We start from the raw sequence: 24,304 nt of genomic DNA, 5'->3' as shown, positions 1-24,304 counted from the left end.
GTTTCACATTTTCTCAGAAATATAAAAGACTTTGTGTACCATTCATTTATCTTAAACTTGTTTCCTTTTGAGGTTTGAAATGACTGCAGGATTGTTGTATATGTATTTGCCCTATGCCTACACATTTCCTTCTTATCCTTTTAAAAGTTCTGTCCTTCTAATGCAAACTGCACAAAAGCATTTTAACAGTTACAATAGGATTTTCTGATACAGATTTTCTGATACAAAAATATGAAACATTACTTGGGTGATGCTTATCATAAATCTAATTTATCCGAGCATAATGGACATATGCTTAAACAACTTTCCATGGACAATTACAAAGGTGTGATACCAATTGGACCTCTCTCAGCAATCTTGACATCTTTGCATGGTATAGAGATAGTTGTACAAATTGTGCCAGTTTTTGAAATGTCCTATGGATCCATTTCTGTGTACAGAACATGTGTATGCATGTTCTGTTCATTATCTGATGCTGTGATGAATCAGCTAAGTAGTAACAGATCAGAAGAGAGCAGTGAGAAGAATCTGCTGCTGCTCTTTTGGTGCTGACTGGAGATTAATTGGACACCCAGGAGCGTAAGACTCGTGTTCCATGACAGTTGGAAGGACAGCTGGAGGCCCGGACGGACGTGACAAAGATGTTCCCGGAGACTGTTCAGGGTGCCTGAGCAGGAGTTTCTAGAAACACTTCTATGTGGTTGGGTCTATGTGAATTTAAGAATAACAAGGCTCTGATACATAGTGTGGGTAAGAACAAGTACATAGTGTAAACAAACAAATTATATCCTAGTTGACTACATGAGATCAATTTCTCTTCAACGAAATCAACTGATCTGTTGCAGGGCCCCAGAACTGATCACTGCTTGGCCATTGGGCAACAATTTATATGGCACAGAGTTACAAAAACTTAGCTTGTGGACGTAATAATACCTAATGCTAAGCAAATATTTAATTTAACGTTATGGGTTAATTAACAGGCAGGACAAATGTATTTTGTAGATCATTTGAAGTAAATTGGCATGTTATAAAAGTTGCCATAGACACTGTCATAAACAGATAAGAAAAGTAAATAGCACAGAAGTACTTTATATCTCTTTGCCTGGAAAGGGTTAACAAGAACAGTGAGCCTGGCTGTCACCTGACCAGACGACCAATCAGAGGACAGGATACTTTCAAATCTTGAGGGAGGGAAGTTTTTGTGCTGTGCTGTTAGTTTTGGTTGTTGTTCACTCTGGGGGCTCAGAGGGACCAGACGTGCAACCAGGTTTCTGTCCAATCTCTCTGATACAGGCTCTTATAGATTCAGAATAGTGAGTACTAGATAGATAAAGCGAGTTAGGCTTATGGTTGTTTTCTTTATTTGCAAATGTGTATTTGGCTGGGAGGAGTTCAAATGTGTATTTGGCTGAAAGGAGTTCAAATTGGTATTTTGCTGAAAAGATTTTAATTTGTACTTGTATACTTAGGCTGGGAGGGTGTTCCCAGTGTCTATAGCTGAAAGACCCTGTACCTATTCCATTTTTTTTAAATTTACAAAGATAAATTTTACTGTTTTTTCTTTCTTTAATTAAAAGCTTTTCTTGTTTAAGAACCTAATTGTTTTTTTATTCTGGTGAGACCCCAGGGGACTGGGTCTGGATTCACCAGGGAATTGGTGGGGAGAAAGGAGGGAAGAGGGAGAGAGAGGCTGATTTCTCTCTGTGGCAGGATTACTTTCTCTCAGGAAGAATCTGGGAGGGGAAGAGAGAAGGAGGGGGGAAGGTGCATTTTCCTCTCTGTTTCAGGATTCAAGGAGTTTGAATCACAGTGATCTTCCAGGGTAACCCAGGGAGGGGAAGCCTGGGAGACCCAACGGTGAAGGAAAGGGTTTACTTTCCTTGTGTCAAGATCCAGAGGGACTGGGTCTTGGGGGTCCCCGGGCAAGGTTTTTGAGGGACCAGAGTGTACCAGGCACTGTAATTCCTGGTTGGTTGCAGCGCTACAGGTTCTAAGCTGGTAATTGAGCTTAGAGGAATTCATGCTGGTACCCCATCTTTTGGACGCTAAGGTTCAGAGTGGGGAATTATACCATGACAGACACCCACTGTTTAACTTCAGTGAAATTGTTACATAGTAAAAAGAACAGGAGTACTTGTGGCACCTTACAGACTATCACATTTATTTCAGCATGAGCTTTCGTGAGCTACAGCTCACTTCTTCAGATGCACAGAATGGAAGACATAGTGTGACATAGTGTGATCAAGGGACCGCTATGATATTGATAGCATTCAAAGTCAGAAAAATATACTGGCATTAGAATTGGGACTATAGCACTGATTAGTCAGAACAAAAGATAGCATGAATCTGCATGAATCATGAATAGAGGTCTTCAGAAGGAAATGTGCTAAGATGCCTAGAAAGAAGGAACTACACTTGACTAAATTCTAATATAAAGATTGTTCATGTTCATAGGGTGCCTAAGAACAGATATATATTGTTCCATATTTTGGGCAAGATACAGATACCAGTAACTTATTCCTTGGATGATAATGAATACTTGGTTCTTATTCCATTTGCAAACTAATCAAGCATCTCAGATTATATTGGGAAGTAGAATCAATGACCCCCTAAAAAAAGAAATGTCTGAGAGTTACAGAACTGCTACAGCAGCAAAGAATCCTGTGGCACCTTATAGACTAACAGACGTTTTGGAGCATGAGCTTTCGTGGGTGAATACCCACGAAAGCTCATGCTCCAAAACGTCTGTTAGTCTATAAGGTGCCACAGGATTCTTTGCTGCTTTTACAGATCCAGACTAACACGGCTACCCTCTGATACAGAACTGCTATAGTAATTCACTGTATTTACTGTAGTTCACTCTATATATTCTTAATTAGTAATTCAATGTAGTTACATGAAGTAATTTAATGTAATTACATGCATTTAACCTTTTTGTAGCTACTTTTAATTTGCTGGTGTTATTAGCTAGTATCCAAGAGACATAATAGCTTGTTCTTGGTATCTGAATGATGCCAAAATAAGTGGAATCAGCACATCCCTAGTTATTATAGAACTGGTCATTGTAAACTTGATTATTACAGTTCATATCTAAGAATGAAGCCACATATTATAACTTGTATGAAGTTCAGTAGTCCTGCTTTGAAAGCACAGATCACCATGAACACATCCAGAAGTGCTCTGTTCCCTGTACTATGTTAATACAGTAGTGGGTCTCTGTCTTGGCATTAAAAGTTTATTCCAAACTGTGCACCCATGACCTCTCACAACAGCTATATTCTGCTGGAACAATTAAACTGTCTATTAGTGGGGGCACCTGATGACTGTGGGAGACAGTACTTTGACAAGTGCTGGACCTAGATGTTTGAACTTATTCCTGTAGGAGATAAAAATGACCATTGGCCTGACTGCATTCAGAATTAAATGGAAAACTCATTTCCTCATCTTGAGATCACTATATTATCCTCTGATTTACTTATTTATTAGACATTAAATCTAAGCTTATTTTTTCTATCTGCAGGAGGAAAAGGAACATTTTTTCTCTCATCCATGTTTTTATACACCCTATCCCTAAATCAGCAGCAAGCATTTTCATTCTTGTGAATATCTTATAAAATAGTGACTAGTGTAGAAATAATTTATATATCTCACTATAGATATTTTATTAATGTGAGTTAAGCAGAGAATAGTTTTCTCTAGTGACCCAAGATATCTATATTTCACATGGTGTTATTTTTACAAACGGTTTAACATAAAAATCGTGATGGCTTTAAAGTAATAAATTTCCTCCTCAGATAACCTAATATAGTAAAGAGCTCCAGCAACCTAATTATTCATAATAATGTTGGAGACTACATTTCATGAATCACTGTTTGAAAACAGAAAAGTAATACAGAAGACAAAATATTATATTGACTTGGAATTTACTGTGTAAGCACATTAGCCAATCAAGAGTTTATTTTGCATATGAGAAAATAGTGGCTGGAGAAAAGCACCAGAAAAGTGGGGTACCTGGATATTCAACACCTAGGTATATCTAGATATCCAGTAGTCCACATTTCTTCAATTTTTGTAATTAAACTAGAGTGTAGAATAATATGTGTATAGTAAAAGCAGCAAAGAGTCCTGTGGCAACTTATAGACTAACAGACGTATTGGAGCATGAGCTTTCGTGGGTGTCATGACATGCATCCGACGAAGTGGGTATTCACCCATGAAAGCTCATGCTCCAATACGTCTGTTTGTCTATAAGGTGCCAGAGGACTCTGCTGCTTTTAGAGATCAAGACTAACACTGCTACCCCTCTGATATGTGTATAGTATTTCAACAAAGTAAAGCATTATGGACCAGATTCTGATGCACTTGCTGAAACTGAACAGTACTGTACTCCACTAGTAGACTCCTCTTAGAAGAAAGGTAATATTCAGTGTAAGTCAGCATATCAGCGTTCAGCTCCCTGTAAATGGTGTTAATTATTATTACGGCCACTGTAGAGTATTTCTAATGTACTGCCTTAGACCTGTATCAGATTTGGATCTGTTCAGAAATTCTTTGTAGCAATGTATGCAATTCATCTGAGAAGATCATACACAACTGGGATTAGGGGGCTGTGTAACAGGGATACCTGCCTCTTTAAGGGTCTGGAGGCCTGGAGCCAGTTTGCACTGTTTATTTAGCCCTGCCCTGCTACACCTATGCTGGACTTCTGCGGAGAAAAGCCCAGCAGATGAAGTCTAACATGGGAGAAGAGTGGACAGACTGTTCCTCCCTGGAGGCAAAAAGCCTGGTTGAGGTCCAGGTTGTCTGAGGACTGTGGCCAGCCAGAGCCTTTTGTAAGAGAGTGGGCCTGGACCAGATTGTTAAGTGGGCCGGAGCCCAAGTGCCTGTTGGTGGATATTAAGGCACTGAAGATTCCTGTATCTGTCTTTTGTTGGACTTTAAGGAACTCAGTTATACTGGAGCAGTTTAATAGTTTAAAGTGGCTTGGTCAAGTCATCCCTATGGCAGGAGTAGGCTGAAGAATATTTTGGGGAAAATGAGGCAGAGCTGTTGCGGTGCTGGGTCTCACCATGAGGAGGCGCTCTGGAGTTGTAAGTCTGTACAGGCTGGTAGAAGGAGGTTATCTCCTCGCTGTACCACACATTAGGAGCCTCAGCCCAGTTCTTCAGCTTCTTTAGGGGATGTTTTCTCCCAAGTCCCAAGTCTGGGCTCAGGCTAGAGGGCAATACAGAGGCCAATGGCTTTCCTGGGCCTCAATGGCCTACCCACCTACTCAGATAATACAGACCCTCAAGTGAGGGGTGGACCCTTAGAGGAGCCTCTACCCTTTTTCCCTGCTGGTCCAGGCAAAGACTCCCCCGCCTTTGAGACTACAGAAGGTTGTCACTGTGTTGTCTAATTCTGCTTAGTAGTTATAGACATGCCAGCAGCTGCCTGAGCCCTGTCTAAACTACTGCTGCTGTAGTTATCTCCCTTGAAGGAGCAGCAAAAGTCAGAGATTTCCCCGAAAAAAAGTCTAGTGTAGATGGGACCAATGTGACAATCTTTATTCTCCCACACATCCTAAGAGATGATGTCCCTATTAAGCTCTCTTAACAAGAGAAAGCATTTTGCATATAATGAGTCACATCTCTCTTAATGTAAGTAGTATCACCCAACCACATCTGTATTAGGGTGACCACCTGCCCTGAATTTGGCTGGACAGTTCTGAAATGCAATGTTCGAGTCCTGGTCCTGGGCTGAATGACTCCGAGATAACAGCATTTGTCCTTCCAGTGGGGGAGGGTGGGGATGCTGAGGTGGGCCTTAGCCTCCCCTCTCCACAAGGCCCTGCCCCCTGCTGCTTCTTTTCCCACCAAGGCCATGCCCCCTGTTGTTCCCTGGTAGGTGGTGACATGGACCAGGGGCTGCTCTTGTGCACTCTCATTCTAGGGTAGGTGGAGAGTTCAGGGCTCCCCAGAGCAGCCAGGCTCCTTGGGCGGCTCTTACTACACAGAACTCCAGCTTCCCATTCCCTGTCCAGGCTGGACCTGAAGAGGAGCAGCAGACAGGGCCTTAGGGGAAGAGCAGAAGTAGGGGTTGGCTCCTTGGGGGGAGAGGGAAGGGAGCAGAGATGGGGCCACAGAGGGTAGCAGGGCGCCTGCATGGGTCCTGCTTTTGAAACAGAAGAAATCTTGGAAGAATAAGTCTGTGAATAGATTTTCCAAATGCCAATCACATATATCCAGCTTCTCTTCAGAAATGACATCACTGCTTACTCACCAGCCTGCCTTTGTGAGTCCAATTGTGGTATTTTAGTTTTAACATAAGCCTGAAAAAGGAACTGTCAATGGGAAATTTTATGAAGTGTGATCTCTAGGGCACTGATGAATTTCATGAAAGAAATTCCAGCATCTTCCATTGTTTCCAGTGAGCTTCTAATTCACACTTTAAAGAAACTTTTCAGACAACAATTTGGAGTTCAGAAAGATTTGCAAGTAATTTCATTTCTTTTCATCTGTTTTACTTCATGAACACTGAAAGGTACATTTTCTCAGGCAGCAAGTAAATTACCTGTCTGTTAACTAGATCCTTAAATGCCAGAATGCCCATAGATTTCCAATCTGAGTTCTCCCAAGAATTACATACAATACATTTTAGCTGCTGTGGATTCCTATAAAATCTGTGCCTACGAGTGATTTCCATATTACTATTATTATTATTTTACAATCATGGCTGCAGTCTTCTATGCTTGATTTGGCACAAGGTATTCACACTTCTCTGTTATTAGCTTTTATCTGTGAATGTCATTGTTACGTCTTAAAAGGTACTCTTGGCAAAGATAATGCAAAAAGGCATTTCATTTTCTCAGAAGCCGTACAGATTTCGAACTCTTCTATAGATTGATTTATTATTGGGTCGAAGTCATCTTTAAAAGTAGAAATTCTGAAGATGGAACAAGGAGTTCACCAACAGCAAGGAACTGACCTACTTTATACCATGATTACTATGCAATGAGTTGTGTTGATTTGTAGAGAAATTTTCATAGAATTCATAGATTCCAAGGCCAGAAGGGACCATTGTGATACTCTGTTCTGAACTCCTGTATGGCACAGGCCTTGGAACTTCCCCCAATAATTCCTGGAGCAGATCTCTCAGAAAAACACCCAGTCTTGGTTTAACAGTGCTGGACAATCCAACACAACCCCGGGTAAATTGTTCCAGTGCTTAATTATTTTCACCATTAAAAATTTGCACCTAATTTCCTGTCTGAATTTTATCTGGCTTCAACTTTCAGCCATTGGATTGTGCTTTACCTTTCTCTTCTAGATTGAAGAACCCATTATTAAATATTTGTTCCCCAGGCGGGTACTTACAGACTCATCAAGTCACCCCTTAACCTTCTCTTTGTTAAGCTAAATAGATTGAGCTCCTTGAGTCTGTCACTATAAGGCATGTTTTATAATAATTTAATCATTCTTGTGGCTTCTCTCTGAAAGCTCTCCTGTTTATCAGCATCCTTCTTGAATTGTGGACACCAAAAATGGACACTGTATTCTAGCAGCAGTTGTACCAGTGCCAAATGCAGAGGTAAAATAACTTCTCTGCTCATACTTGAGATTCCGCTATTTATGCATCTGAGGATCACATTAGTCCTTTTGGCCCCAGCACCACAATCAGCAGATTATCCACCACTACCCCCAAATCTTTTTCTGTCAGTGCATGCCCCCAAAGGGCATCATCATCATAGAATATCAGGGTTGGAAAGGACCTCAGGAGGTCATCTAGTCCAACCCCCTGCTCAAAGTAGGACCAAGCCCAAGACAGATTTTTGCCCCAGATCCTTAAATGGCCCCCTCAAGGATTGGGCTCACAACCATGGGTTTAGCAGGCCAATGCTCAAACCACTGAGCCATCCCTCCCCATACAGCAAGTCAGATCCTCAATGGATGTAAATCAGAGTAGCTCTAGATCTGGCTCAGTATATTTACATTTTAGACAAAGGCAGAAACTCAAGCCTTGCATAGTTATGCCTCTGCCTACATCTCGAGCCTCATTTCCCATTGTGTTCCTTCTGTTCCACCAGTGGTGCCAATTTCAATGTCCCTCTTTAGAACTATGTACTTTCACAACAAGTTTGTAATTTAAACAAACAAACAAAACAGTGATTAAGCAACCAAGCAACACTGTCAGTCCCACCTCCAGATTTTACAGTGGTGCTCAACTCCAGTATGTCTGTTTTTCATAATATGAGCTTTTAGGAGTAGAGGCGTTCTCTGTTTCATATTTGTGTGTACTGTGCTGTGCCAAACCCACTGTGCAAAAACAAATGAGAAAAATAAAATCCAGATTTTGCTGAAATAAGCTTCCTAGTGCACATACCTTGAATCAGAAAAAAGTTCTCTAAAAAGTAGTATAAATTTGAGGTTTAATAATCCAATTTATTTGGCATGAGTAGTGATCAATGGCTCCATGTCTAGTTGGCAGCCGGTATCAAGTGAAGTGCCCCAAGGGTTGGTCCTGGGGCCGGTTTTGTTCAATATCTTCATGAATGATCTGGAGAATGGTGACACAAGTTTATAGCTGACACTAAACTGGGAGGAGCGGGGATATGCTGGAGGGTAGAGATAGGATACAGAGGGACCTAGACAAATTAGAGGATTAGTCCAAAAGAAATCTAATGAGGTTCAACAAGGACAAGTGCAGAGTCCTGCTCTTAGGATAGAAGAATCCCATGCACTGCTATAGACTAGGGACCGAATGGCTAGGCAGCAGTTCTGCAGACAAGGATCTAGCGGTTACAGTGGACGAGAAGCTGGACATGAGTCGACAGTGTGCCCTTGTTGCCAAGAAGGCTAATGACATTTTGGGCTGTATAAGTAGGGGCATTGCCAGCAGATCGAGGGACATGATCATTCCCCTCTATTCGACATTGGTGAGGCTTCATCTGGAGTACTGTGTCCAGTTTTGGGCCCCACACTACAAGAAGGATGTGGAAAAATTGGAAAGAATCCAGCGGAGGGCAACAAAAATGATTATGGGGCTGGAGCACATGACTTATGAGGAGAGGCTAGGGGAACTGGGATTGTTTAGTCTGCAGAAGAGAAGAATGAGGCGGGATTTTATAGCTGCTTTCAACTACCTAAAAGGGGGTTCCAAAGAGGATGGATCTAGACGGTTCTCAGTGGTACCAGATGACAAAACAAGGAGTAAAGGTCTCCAGTTGCAGTGAGGGAGGTTTAGGTTGGATATCAGGAAAAACTTTTTCACTAGGAAGGTGGTGAAGCACTGGAATGGTTTACCTGGGGAGGTGGTGGAATCTCCTTCCTTAGAGGTTTTTAAGGCCTGGCTTGACAGAGCCCTAGCTGGGATGATTTATTTGGGGATTAGTCCTGCTTTGAGCAGGGGGTTGGACTAGATGACCTCCTGAGGTCCCTTCCAACCCTAATATTCTATGATTCTGTGATTTGGCACCAGTTTAACTAATGTTTATCCAGAAAACTTGCTTTGAGTTTTAAAGAACTGAAGATGTTTCCTTGTTGTAACACAATGTAGGCACACACTTGTATATGTCCTAAGCAGTCCAGGATGAATAAATGTATTGATCTAAAAATACAAAAATAAAAATATAAATATAAATATAAAAAATATAAATATAATTATATTGATTCTTATTATTAAAATATACCAATTCTTCATTTTCTTCTAATGGGTAATACTACAATTTCCCTTTAGCAGGGTATTTACATTCTAGCAACATACATATATTCTATACGCACAAGGTTTTTCCTAGTCTTAATTATTGCCAAAGCTGTTTTTCTAATGGGATATCAGCAATGTATGAATAAAAGTCTGGTAGTATTTACAAAACAGAGTATTTTCAGTTTATGAAATTAGACGTTCTAATAAGAGTTAGGTCTTTGTTCTATGATTAGATATTAGACACAATTAAAAAACAGGAAAATTATTTTACAAAAATCTCTTAATATTTTCCCCTTTAAAAAAAATTGAAATTAAAAAAATTATCCAGCTCTATTAGGTATAATTATCAATGAAGAAGTTGGAGGGAGAAGAGAAAACAAAATAACTCATGTTGTAGAAGTCCTGTCTGATTTTCAATCCCTTCAGCGATGTGTTCTTGCTATGGCCTTGACTCCAGGAAGTCTTTAAGATTATTTTCCATGTGAAATATGTGATAGGCATGATGAGATATTATAGAATGTGGATGTACCAATATTGTGAAATGTTTTTTGACTTTTTTGGGTAAGATTACATTTTAGTATTTCCAAATAAATTATTACACATACTTTAAGACTTTCATCGTAAAGTGCTTCACAAACAATTGTACCACTTGTTCGTTATGAGCTTAATCCAGTGCCCACTGAAGTGAATGGATAGGCACCTATTGACTTCAGCGTACCTTGGATGGGGCCCTAGGACTCCAACTGGTGTCAGTGAGTCTATATGATACATAGGGAATGAAGGTTTGAGTATTTTATGAACATGAATCACATCACCTACCAGCTCTGGGATGGAGCGTGGCAGCATCATTTTACAACAGTTTAGGCCAGGAAGTGCTCAAGAATACCTATCATGGGAAAAGAAACAATTGCATATAATTAATTTTTTTCTGACCATGGGACACATACGTTAAATCTAATGATATAGCTCAGCAACCTATAAGTGCCTGGTTTTGTTTCATTCTATAGCATTTAGACTGTGTTTCTTAGTGGGGTTTGGAATGATTAAACTAAGCTCCAGGAATGTTGGTGTCAGACCACTGCTCGTTAATGGAGTTTGAAATGATTAACCTTGAAAAATACTTCAGGGATTTTGGTGTCAGCTCACTGCTACCCACATTATTTATTTAAAAAATATGCCAGCAAAATTTTTGCTAGTGGAAACAAATGAACCAGTGACTCAGAAATATGGAGGAAAAAATCTGTTGCCTATTGTGACCCTTGGCAAAAGGGGTTTTATGGCATTGTGTTTTACACTGTTACTGTGAGAAATATCATAAACACATGGGGCTTCTTGCCTTGTAGTACATTTACATTCACTTTCATTAAAAATGATGTTCAGTGTTCCCCTCAGTTGGGAATTCAGCAGAACAAAATGAATGTGGTGTTTTTCTGCTTTATGTATTTAGTAATGTGATGAGATAGGTATAATTTCCCGTACAGCTCTGTTCCTTACAGTAATATTGTCCCTGAATAATTTGTCAAACAAACAAAAGAGCTAATTAAATATTGTTGAAATTTTCTAAGGCAAAATGTATACAAGGTCATATCAAGGGCTTAACTGAAGTTTATTAAAGACTAGCAGTCTGTTTCTGTGGGAGGGATCCCTCCAGCTATCTTTGTGTATGACAGGCTGGCATACCGATTTCAATAGCAAGCTGTTGTACAATGCAAAATTACAGAACAAATTCACTCTCAGTGCTTGGCTAACGTAAGAGTATTATATAGGTGGAGGCTTTTTGTTTTAATAGTTTAATTAGTTCTCTTGTTATATTTTGAACAAATACAAATGTGTTTTAAGGTCCTAGTTTCTATAAAATACTTTTCATGGAAAAATGAATCTAATATTTCATTGTGCACCCAGTGCTGTGACTTATCACGCATTTAGACTGGCCTGCTCCTCTGTGTTTGTGAAGCATCTAGCACACCTGTAATACGACAAATAAATAATAATAATAGTAGTAATAATAATAATGGAGATTTGGCATAAGGAAGATTAATGTCTTTTTTGGCCACACATTGCACTGAACAGTATTCACATAATACACATCTAGAGTACACTTAGAAAGCTATAGCATTGACAAGGCAGCTGCACAAAAAAAATGGTGTGAAGTTTGTGGGTAGGTAGTGGAGTGTGCAGGGACTCCAGGATTTATCTCCATTCTTATGCATCACATATAGAGTACAGATGTGATACTATCCCTGAAAGGCTGCAAAAGATGGTAAGACATGGGTTATTTACCATGCAAGGATGAAGTGTTCTTGAAAAATATGTCTACTGTATTGAGCATAGAACAACTTGTAGTATTTATTCTTCTTCTGCAACAGTGGTTCCAGTTTTTCAAACTAACATTAATTTTCCTTACTTGACATTTATATAAATCTGCAGTCTGACTCTTTTTGTATAGTGTATAAGTGAGCAGTGGCACCAGTAATAGAGGATGTTATGGTGGCAGCTTTTCAGGCATTGGGAATGGCAATGTCAAGCACAGACTATGTCAAGACAGCTGTTCTAGAATTTTAAAATGTTGGTGTGAAGAAAATTGCTCCTATCAACACATCTGAGATCAGCACGTGGGCACATAGAATCATAGAAATCAGAGTTGGAAGGGACCTCAGGAGGTCATCTAGTCCAACCCTCTGCTCAAAGCAGGACTAATCCCCAAATAAATCATCCCAGCCAGGGCTTCATTAAGCCTGACCTTAAAAACCTCTAAGAAAAGAGATTCCACCACCTCCCTAGGTAACCCATTCCAGTGTTTCACCACCCTCCTAGTGAAAAGTTTTTCCTAATATCCAACCTAAACGTCCCCCACTGCAAATGGAGACCATTACTTCTTGTTCTGTCATCTGGTACCACTGAGAACAGTCTAGATCCATCCTCTATGGAACCCCCTTTCAGGTAGTTGAAAGCAGCTATCAAATCCCCCCTCATACTTCTCTTCTAAAGACTAAACAATGCCAGTTCCCCCTCATAAATCATGTGCTCCTGCCCCCTGATCATTTTTGTTGCCTTCCATTGGATTCTTTCCAATTTTTCCACATCTTTCTTGTAGTGTGGGGCCCAAAACTGAACACAGTACTCCAGATGAGGCCTCACCAATGTTGAATAGAGGGGAATGATCACGTCCCTCGATCTGCTGGCAATGCCCCTACATAAATGGCCTAAGGGAGCACATAGAGGATTTTGGTGTTCTGCTAAGATCTCTTCATTTGTAAATTGGACTATGGCTCTTTAGCTTTTCTAATGTATGTAGTGTTGAGTTGGTTTGACTCCTTAGTCTATTACACTTTATCCATTCAGCCATCTGGACAGGTATAAGAGAGAACTGCAACCATTGGTGGCAGACATAGGAATGGTATTTCATGGAATTAATGTTATTTACTGGTTTGCAGGTGCATGTATAAGTTATCTTTAAAATACTTTACTGCCATTATATTAGCTTATTTCCTTTCTTATTTATATTAAGTTTTCTTTAGCATCTACTGTCATGATGTCTGGGTGCCCTACAAACAATTAAAAAACAAGAGACAAAATTGCAATGGCCACTCATGTAAATGGCTCACTGCAGTCTCACTTCCTAGATGCCTTGCCAGAGACCTGAATATTGATATAACATCAGTATGTTGAGTGTGTGAGTCTTAGACTGCTCCCTAGGAGTCAAACTTATCCTGGTAATGCCAGCAGAAGAAGGAAGTTCCAAAAGGCAAGGGCTTTCTTCTGAAAACACTCTGCCACCAGCCTTGGAAATTTCTAACTGACATCTGACTGCCTCCTCTGATCTTACTGTTACTGTAATGACAAGACGGGAGAGGACATCTCTTAGGCAACGGGACTCCAAATGTTTCGAGGCTTTAAAAATTCCTTGAATTTCATTTTGGAATGAATAGGTAACCAGTGCAAAGCATGGAGCATTGGTGTTGTACATAGATAACTGTAGATCCCACTTGATGTCTGTCTAACCTATGATAATGCACAATTAAAATCAAGTAATGAACTGTTGTAATATAGTCTGATACCTTCTTTTTGTATCACAGGTCCAGGGTTATTGTGTCATAAGCAATATTAAAAGTAGGAAAATGATGATTGTATAAACAATAATTGAGCTCTCCATACTTCGGATCTCCTGAGTCTGATTTTAGAACTCTACATGAAGGGTAACATCACCTGTTAAGTTGGTTTAGGCTTTTCTATACCTCACTTGCTCAGCTAATCTTTGTGGTTTGCTTAATAGAGCACAGAAAATGAGATCTCATCCATATTAAGCTAATAGACCATATACAAATCATTTTGCTTTTATGTAGAGTTCTGTCAAAGTTTAAAATAGTTTTTAAAAACTGGAGTAAAAGTGGAAGGGCAAAAACAAACTACATCTGAACTGAATTTTTCTAAATAACTAAATTACCAAACTATATATTTCAGAATTGTATAACCAGCCCAGCATTAGGGATGGGAACAAGGGGTTAGAGAGTAAATTGAGCTCTTCCAAAGGATGGTCTGGACTGAAAGTTTTAAGGCCAAATTTTGTCCTTGGGTGTATATTCACAGTTCTGACCTGGCTGGATTTTCCTCGCTCACCAGTGGAAATCAGAAGTCACTGCACTGAAGTCAATATAATTACACCTGTGTGAAACTGGTGACAGGATAATTGGTCCCCAAAACTTCAGTAGTAGCTGCAGGCATCTGAGGCCAGAACTAATGTCTTAAAAGTGAGATGCTCAGTGCATTCGCCCCAGGGAACTCAATGAGAGAAGAAGGCATTCAGTACTCCCAGGACTGAGCCTTTAGTTTCTACCTTGGCTACATTTGCAAGTTACAGAGCAATAAGGGAGCCCCGGGTGCACTAGCTCACTACCCATCCACACTGGCAAGGCACGTAGAGAGCTCTGACTCCGTGGCTACAGCGCTCCTGGTACTCCACCTCGGCGAGAGGAATAACGTTTGCTGCGCCTTGGCTACAACGTCCGGGCATCAGTGTGAACGAAGTGTTGCGTTACTGGGCTCTGATCGGCCTCCGGAAATGTCCCATAATCCCCTTAAGTCAAGTGGCCACTCTTGTCATTGTTTTGAACTCCTGTAGGAATATGGAAATGCCCTTTCAAAACTCTGTTTTGACAGCCGGCATGCAAGCCGTTACTGTGGAATGCTGTGTCTGAGAGAGAGAGAGGCAGGCGGGGAGGGGGAGGTCTGCTGCTGTCCGAACTTACAAGACAACATGCTGACACACTCTCAGCACCCCCAAAACCCTCTCTCTTTCCCCCCCATACACACTCCCTGTCACACTCCACCCCTCCCATTTTAAAAGCACGTTGTAGTCAATTGCATGCTGAGATAGCGGCCCATAATGCACCACTCCCAATGCCTCTGCAAGTGCCGCAAATGTGGCCACGTCAGTGTGCTTGAAGCTGTCAGTGTGGACAGACTGCAGCCCTTTCCCTACTGCGCTCTCCAAAGGCTAGTTTAACTCAAAGCGCTGTACATCTGCAAGTGTAGCCACGCCCTAAGAAAGCTGTACCTGGATGCGAATGTTTGCAGTACCGGTACATCTGTATATGCGTGCACTGAGTAATCAGTTATAACTGCAAACTGTCCTCTCTGATTAATCAGGAACAAAGGGCTGAGGGTGGGGATTATGTGTCCCCACATTACAGTTGTCATAAATATCCCTCATACATGTTCCTCTTGGTGTCCTTGATGCTCCCTGGGCCTTTTGTTATGGAACTGGAACTGGATTTCATTTTTTTCTCAAGCTACTATCCTAACAACATGGCAGTTGGCCTTCTTGTGATTTTCTTTCTACATTAATAATAAGCTAAACATTACAAGCAGTAGCAAGTATGTTCTCTTAAGGTTTGCGTCTCCATAAGCAGATTATCCTGTTTTTGCAAAGAGATGAGCAAGATGTTCATGTGCACACAGTGCTTTCTGTAGCTAATAATAAAGTAAACCTCCTTAATGAATCAGTAGAATAAAACACTACAGTGAATAATATTTTAATCCAGGAATGCTCATGGGTTTGTTTATAGGGTTTACTTATCCTCTTATACTGGTGCAGTTAAAGAGGAAATCCATTGAGATCAGTGGTGTTACACCCGTGTAAAAATGATACGGGAAAACTGGGCCAATGCTGTGGCATGCAGGAAGTATGGACCAGTCCTGTACCCTTGCTCAAATCCTGAGACATGCCTGAGACTCACCACTGAGTGACTAATGATAGGTATGGTAATAAGTTGCTTCTTTTCTCTCTCTTTTTTTAGTATTTGTGAAAGGTAAAGGGCGAGCTGTTTTGCATACTACAGCTCTAGTTGCTCTATTTTGATCCAAGTTTGAAATGTAATGCAGCAGGATTTTCCATTGCTTGGGTTGACTAGCCAAGGCTTAAGGTACGGTAGCGTGGCAATTTGCAAATTGGGATTTCCAGTGCAGGGTAACATAGTTTGAAATGTGCCATCACAAAATGTTTTACAAACTGAGATACAGATTATATACTATACATTGGTATCACTTATCTGACATGAACTGCAGCTACTTCCAGAATAAAACATTGCAGCACTTTAACAATTTAGGACACACAGAGAAAAACTTACAGGGGAAGTTAAGTGCACAGAATGTAATACCCTAGTTGGAATTTGGCCTGGACATCGTGTTCACTCCTTCACTTTTAGGAAAAGCGTCATGAGTTTTTAATGACGACATTTTTGTGTTTTTATGTCTCCTCTAAAAGATAGCACCTTCGCCACGAAGTGTTTCTGAACACGATGCTGGGAAATTTGTTCAGTAGTGACTCAGAGGGAAAGTGGTGAATATTGAAGAGTTGGCAGTCTATTGATGCTATACTACAGTGGGTCCTAAGTGGTTAGCACATCTATTATCATAACCTGAAACCTCTGGAGACAGTGCAACATAAGATAATGCTGACATTCTCAGCACTGTGCTGTGCTGCTTTCCCCACAAGAGGAAATTTGGAGGCAACTATCACTAAGAAGCTGGTGGAGCATAATTCCTAAGGGCTGCATGAAAAAGGTTAAGCACTGCCTGTTGGTTTTCTGAATTAAAGTGGTATGTCCTTTTGTTGTCTGATTATATAATAGCCATATCAGGTACAGGGGGATCTCACACATATGTAGACGGAGTTGTGGGGAGCAGGTAATAGCCCATATGTTCAGAATGGAGATTGCACAAGTCAATCTGTATATGGAGCATGTATTCTGACCGATCTGGGGATGGTGAATTAGGTAGAATTGGTGTATTTAGCCTATAGTTGACTGAGATGAGAACAGTGTCTTACGTTGACCATATATGAAGGATAATGGCTCTGATGTTATGGTCTTTGGTCCATATGATGAGAGAGATGAAGAGTTCGGTCTCTAGCATCCAATTTAGGGGTTTGATTCACAGTTTATAAGTCACTGCATAGATTTTTCTGTGAGATAATAGAGATTTGTGGTCTAACTGTGAAACTTAAATAGGGAATGGTGATCAGAGATTGTAATCAGGATAGAGACAAGAGGGAAAATTAAGCCTGTTGTTGGAACTCAGAAGAGTAATTCCAGAAATTCTGATACATTTTCTTGACTTTCAAATGTTGTTTTTTGTTTTTTGGTTTTTTTGCTAAGTTGACACCGAATTGCCTAGTTTTAGATAGGTTTTTTTTAGTAAAAAATAGCATTTTTATATAGGTTTGGGTTTTTTTTAAATAATCTCTTTATATCCTTAACTATATCTTTTCTAGTATTTTTGGCTGATAATTGTCTTCTTTACAATTAATGAACTAAAACTTCCTACGTGTTGTATTATGTGCTTCCCAATACTATGACGAAGTACAGCACAACCTCAATGCACCAAAAATTCCTTATTCAAAACAGGGTATTGACTCCTTGTTGTTATCCCTATATTAAATCTCTGAGCATCCCTACTCTAACCTGGATTTTTTCAGAACCTGAGCAAACTCAGAATGTTATTAGGCACAGGTGTCCATGAGCATTGCATGATTGGGCCCTCAGTGTTTTGTGCAGTTAATAAAAAGTGCAACATTGTCTCTCCTGACAAACCTGACTCCTGAGTGCTTATTAAACTTTCCTCTGTGGAGCTCAGGAGCTGCATAGATGAAATTCTTCCCTTGCAGGGTTCCAATGGTTTTCATCAGTTATCACAAAGTCTAGTATCTCGGGAGAACGTGCAGAGCTCCCAGGAGTCAGTTTTTCCCACAGTGAATAACTTCAAAATTGTCCATCCAACATACTTATGTATACCCCGTCTGCCAGTTTTTTAGAATTGGGATTCCCCCTTGCCTCACTCCACCAAATCAACATTGAAATCTTGTTTTTTTAAAAAAAAAAGTTGTTTTAAAAGATTCAGATCTCTAAACACCTTGTGTGATCCACTTCAAACAACTCAAAAATTATCACCTAACAAGAGATCACACGTACAAAATATTAAAGCAAAAAGCTTTTTCTTTTTCAAAGTTGAGGTTGCAGGGGGACCAAAATCAGACTTATAAAGGAAAAGAGTCTTAAGTTGTTAGTTGTGGAGTCACTACCATGGCTCCACCGTAAAAATGTATTTTTAATATTTATCCATAAAGTTGATCACACAGATTACAATCCTGACATGAAATGCTCTAAGAACAAAATTGCAGTGAGCAGAGGCAAACTTTGATACATTAAAATAACTGTTTGGTTTTTTCTAAAGCCGCAGAAAATGTGGTAGTCATAAATAAAAAATGACTAATTTTACATATGAATTCCTGATCTCAGTGGTGACCATAATAATCACAGCAGAATTATACTTTTTTATTAGCTAGAGGTATGTAAACTGGAACCTAAGAAAATCTGGCCCAGAATCCCAAATGGCTCTCGCACACCTCCACCAGCGTCCATATTTACATTGAAAATCCAGGTAGTCAGAGTTATACAGTTTTGCAAATAACTTGGGGAAGAAAGATGCACGATGTAGTACAAACATTTAATTTACCACCCTATATTTTTTCAAACCATACAATAGGACTAGCACAGTGCAAGTGTTAATGAAGGTTTTGTAGTACTTTTCAGATATCAAATATCCATTAATATATGCTTGATAAAGATCATTTTGATGGCTTTCTCTCTTATTATTAGGCACCACAAGGCCACATAAGGAGGGGGAGGTCCCGGGTGTGGACTATATTTTCATCACTGTTGAAGATTTTATGGAACTGGAGAAAAGTGGTGCTCTCTTAGAAAGTGGAACATATGAAGGTAAGTATATTTTTATTGCTAAATCTGTTTTATGTTTTCTTTGTTTTTTCCAATATAACAGAATTGCATTAGGACATCCCATTACAAATGTGTCATTGTTACATTTATCTGGAACTTATGAGGCACCAGATGGTAATTGTGAAAATATTTTCATATGAGAAAGCTAAAATGCAGATGGATTCATTGTAATTTTAATATATCACCCTAGCTAAGAGAGACACTGAGAGCAAAACTAACACTAAGTATTCATATAAATTGTCATGCAGCCCAACAGGTTAATACTCTGAGGTTTTATAAAAGAAACATTAGTTCCTCATGCCAAGTACCTGAGGCAATGTAGATGAAGTTCAAACAAATAATTGCTTATTTATCACATTTATAGGACAAAGCAAAGTCTTCAATGAGAAAACAGTTGTAGGGCTGGACACTTCTCCCCTTGCTTAAACAATATTGATGGTCCTATAAATATCAGTGTTTATTGGATGCTGAGACAGCACTTTTTAAGTAATGCAGGAAAGCTTTGTAATATCATGTCTCTTGGGCTTTGTAAAGTTACTTAAAAGAATTCATTAATTTATGTATCTGTCAAATACATAGGGATTTTCAGTGATTGCTGTGTTAGAAAATGTCTATTTAATGTCTAGACATTTTCTAACACAGCACAAGGGGAGAAGAGCCAGCAACTTAATGCAGAGCAATGTTCACCGAGGGGCATGGTTGATTCATCTGATTTCAAATGTGTCCCAAAACATAACAATCCTGAAAGCTAAACTCTTGTGAATCGGTCAGTTGCCGGAACAGTAATGAAACCAAAATCTGCACTAAAAAGTAATAAATGTTTGTTTTAAATAGAAGTATTTAAAAATAAAAGTGAAAGGATCAATATTTTTATTTCAGCTATCTTCAATAGTGATTGTAACATTAAAAACATACCATATTTCTGATTCAAAATACAACCCACTCCTACAGGGAGCTCTGTGTGGGCTAGGGTGACCAGATGTTCCGATTTTATAGGGACAGTCCCAATTTTGGGGTCTTTTTCTTATATAGGCTCCTATTATCCCCCACCCCCGTCCTGATTTTTCATATTTGCTGTCTGGTCACCCCAGCATGGGCAGATCCCGTTGCAGGATATGGCCCCATATTTGTAGCATTTGATAAGAATATCAAGGATTACTTTTATCCTGACTTTGTTCCAATCAGGAAACACATCTCAAGATAAATAAAGAGCTGTTCACACCAAAGAAAATTATTAGCTCTATTATAAAGAGCATGAAGGAAAGTAATCTTTTCTCACCTAATTAGCACAAAGTACCCATTGAAAAGTAAATAAATTTTCATAAAGGTCTCGATCAATACATGAATTATAGCAAAAAGAGTTCCCATTAAAGGAAGACAAATAACTGGAAAAATGCATCTCTTTCCCTCTCCTTACTTTTTCACTGTATGACATTAAGGGGAAAACTTGCATAAACAATAACACAAAGGTAAGGTAATACCACAGTGTTACATTCATCAGACCTTCATTTAATGTTGAGCCATCTCTGCTGGTCTCTTTATGTTAATTTAGGTTTTGAGGCGTAAATTAAAGCTACATAGGTTTTGAACCGGTCTGTCATTGCTTGACAATGTAATTTCATTAGTCTATAGCAACATTGTAGAAGTTGACCTGCTAGTTCAAATTAAATCATAAGATTTTTGCTTTCCTTGAGGGATACGGAGAAGTGTCTTTTAATACCAACTACACCTCTACCCCAATATAACACGAATTTGGATATAACGCGGTAAAGCAGTGCTCCTGGGGGGGCAGGGTTGTGCACGCCGGCAGATTAAAGCAAGTTCAATATAGCGTGGTTTCACCTATAACGCGGTAAGATTTTTTTGGCGCCCGAGGACAGCTTATATCGGGGTAGAGGTATATCAGAAGCTGAGTGGACAGCAGCGTGAAATGTTCTGAATTTCTTGGTTGGGAAGCACTACATGAATGTACCAGTCTGCTGAGAATCTAGCTGGATAAGAGACAAAGCAAGGCAGAACAATGTCCGATACATCGCTCCCTGATTGGTTTTGGCAATCTTGGCATTTGCCAAAGACAAACCAAAATAAACCCATAAGACTTATCTCTGTACAAAGGCCTCCCATTATGATGTGTGTCATGGAAACTAGACAGATAATGTGCTGGAAAGTACACCTGGCTTACAGACGGACATTGTTGCATTCTCCTTTGAGTGCTTGCCGTATGCACAGTCCCCTTATGGTGTTCACCACCTTTTGACCCCTGAGACTGGAGTCTTTTTGGCCAGCAGTTACCCATAAGGCATCAAGCATTTTTCAGTCCTCATGTTCCACAGCAAGGGCACATAAGGCCAAAGTATGCCAGCCCCCATTCAGTTCCTCTCACAGCTTAGAGATGGAGCTCTGACTAGTCAAGAGACTGCCAGCCTTTCTACTGTAGTTGATAACTTAATTGTTTTACAGTTTAGTTTATAGTTCATAGTTAGTTATTAATTATTTTTATTTGATTGCCTGTTGCTTTACTTCTTAAAAGTTCTGTTCACCACTGGTATGGTGCTGTCCAATTCTACTGGATTCAAACATTGCCCCTCTGACATGGGCGCCAACTGCAAAAAATAGTGTGTGCTGAGCACCCACCAGCAGCCCCGCTGATCAGCTCCTTCCCCTCTCTCCCAGCACCACCTGCCTGCCGGGAAGGGAGGAGTGGGGGTAGGAAAAGGCAGAGTGAGGGTGGGGCATGTTCAGGGGAGGGGGCAGAACTCTCAGGAAGAGGTGGGGCAGGGTGGGACCTTGAGGGAACAGGTGGAGTGGGGACGGGGCCTGAGGCAGAGTAAGGGTTGAGCATGCCCGGAGAAATTAGAAAGTGGGCATCTCTGGTCATGTGAGAGAGATATCCAAGCTTCAGAGCTCAATCTCCAGCCCAGGCTGCTATGTCTATGCAGCTATTTTTAGCATAGTAGCACCCTGTCCTCTTCATCCCCTGACCCATGACCCCAAAATTTATTATAATGGTTTCCAAGATTCATTAAAAATAACGGCCGAGGCCCTCCACATCCCTATTGAGGAGGTAAAGGTATAGACACATAGGTAAGTGAACATACTTTAGGCCTCCTCATCAGGAAAGATAACACTCCGCATCAATGGGAATATCATGGACCCTTGCAGATTCTGTGGCAGACACCTGCTTCAGCACTGTCTACCTCTCATAAGGCATATAGAAAATACTAAGTGCCTCTCAAGGGTGTGGAATTCTTTTATGTGCACCCTACCTCATCCTGCCTTGTGGTCACAATGATGAATGAAAAGGCAAAACAATTCAGGTCCACACTAAAAAAGAGAGAGCCAAAGAGACTAGATTTATTTGGCTGGAAATCCTATTCCTCAGCAAGCCTGCATTTTTGCATGGCCAATTATCAGGCCATATTGGCCAGGTTTGACTTCCACGTACATGAAAGGCCGCTTGCCTTTGTGGATAAGCTGCCCAATCAGATTTGTTAGGACTTCACATCACTAGTCAATGCTAATGACCAAGATAAGTCTCCAAGCAGCTCTTGATGCAGTGAATACAGCTGCCAGATCAATGGCAACTGTTGTCATTACAAGAGGGGCATCATTAGGGATCAGGATTCCCTAGGAAGTGGCTGATTTATTATTATTTATATCACAGGAGTGACCGAAGGTTCCATTTTAGGATACATTAAGCTAGGTGATATACAAGCAAATGTCTAGACGTGCTTCTTAGTGATAGTTGCATCCAAATTTCCTCTTATGGGGAAAACAGCATAGCACAATGTTGGGAATGTCAGCATTATCTTATGTTGCATTGTCTCGAGAGGTCCCTGCCCCAAATAATTTACAATCTAAAAGTGCCATTTTCTGCCGACTGTCAGGGGTTTTGAAATAGACGCCAAGGCGTGTCAGGAAAATTGGATGTTTTTGACTTGTTCACCACTGCGGCTTTGCCTGATACTTCTGTCTGTCACTCTTGTGACAACAGCAAGTGGCCAGAGAGTTCCATATTTTTACAATAATTCTATGTTTAAAACTATACAGTTTTCCATTTTTCACAAATCTGATAAAAACATGATTTTTGTTTAGTTTTAGTTTTTCTGCAGTTTTGCCAAATGGTGTGACTATTTTTGCTCACTTTTGTGTTCTCCTGAGCTCCTGCTGAAAAGACCTTTCCATCTCTATATTTGTGGATTCTTTTAAAACTGTGAAAATGCTTGAACTGCTGCTGCAAATGTTGTGGCAAAACACTGGAGTTCAGTCTCCAGAGCTGTATGCGTGGCAGAAGAAAGAAAGGGCCTGCTCTTGCTCCTCTTGAACTCAATGGTAAAATTCCCATTGACTTTAGTAAGAGAATTAGTGGGCCCAAGTGTGTACTAATGCTTCCATGAAATCCAGCAGAGCGTTATCTGTGTATATGTAAGTGGATTGCTTCTTTCTTTTCCTGCAATATATCAGCAAATGTATGTTATGGTCTTTTTATAGTTAGTATATAATAGTTTTTATATACATACTTTTATTGGCAGTAATGGGCCAAATCCAGAAGGCCTTAATTTGTTTTTCTTAGACAAAACTCCTATTGACTTTATTGAGTAAAGGACTTCAGTATTTGGCTAGTACAGTATGAGATGCTAAACATCACATATATCGGGAAAAATATAGTTTATACTCAGGTAACATAGTGAGCTAAAATAGTAGTACTATAATGGATGACTAGTGTGTATGTGTATGTATCACTGTCTTATACTGTATAGAATTGGGACTATTCAACTGTGTGTCATAGGCCCCATATTGCTGTAACACTGAAGGAAGCCTTCCAGTTCAGGTGGCAGGCTACTGTGCTTTTTGAGCAAGATCTGAGTTCTGGCTCCACTTTTTGAGTGAAGTTCCAGGCCATGGCATGTTGGAAAATGGCAGCCATGGATTCATAGATAATCACAGACTTCGTATCAATAAATTACAAAGCAGAGGGTTAAGCATTGCAGATTGGTAAACAAGACAACATCTGTGTTTATTCTCTCCCCACTCACTTTAAATGGAAAGGCTTGGCTTTCATCTTTGATCTGTCAAGACCTGTTCAGAGACTTAATTTGTGGATAACTGACTTGATAGACCTTTCTACCTCCATATGTCAATGAAACTTTGTAGTCCATATACTAAGTCCATGGAATGAAAATCCTAATGAAATGTATGTTCAGAAAAATATTAATGTGCATAAATAGAAATGTAATAACTTTTTTTCTAAAACCCAGATGCATTTTAACACATTGCATTTAGACTGTTGTTGCTTGTAAAACTTAATTATAAAATATTAAGAATATTGA

At 39.9% G+C, this 24,304-nt stretch overlaps 1 protein-coding gene across 15 annotated transcripts in view; it reads left to right on the top strand.

Moving 5' to 3' along the window:
* MAGI2 (membrane associated guanylate kinase, WW and PDZ domain containing 2) overlaps nt 1–24,304 on the top strand; it is a 1,169,121-nt gene that overhangs the window by 653,667 nt on the left and 491,150 nt on the right. For all 15 annotated transcript variants that reach the window (XM_030558726.1, XM_030558640.1, XM_030558551.1 and 12 more), the window contains one exon: nt 18,837–18,956. In XM_030558726.1, coding sequence (XP_030414586.1) covers nt 18,837–18,956 — 120 coding nt within the window. The remainder of the gene's footprint in view (nt 1–18,836; nt 18,957–24,304) is intronic.

Source organism: Gopherus evgoodei, chromosome 1 (genome assembly GCF_007399415.2).
Source record: "Gopherus evgoodei ecotype Sinaloan lineage chromosome 1, rGopEvg1_v1.p, whole genome shotgun sequence".
In the NCBI taxonomy this organism is placed as follows: Eukaryota; Metazoa; Chordata; order Testudines; family Testudinidae; genus Gopherus; species Gopherus evgoodei.
Note: the sequence above shows the minus strand (reverse complement) of the source record. Positions and strands in the feature narration are given on the sequence as shown.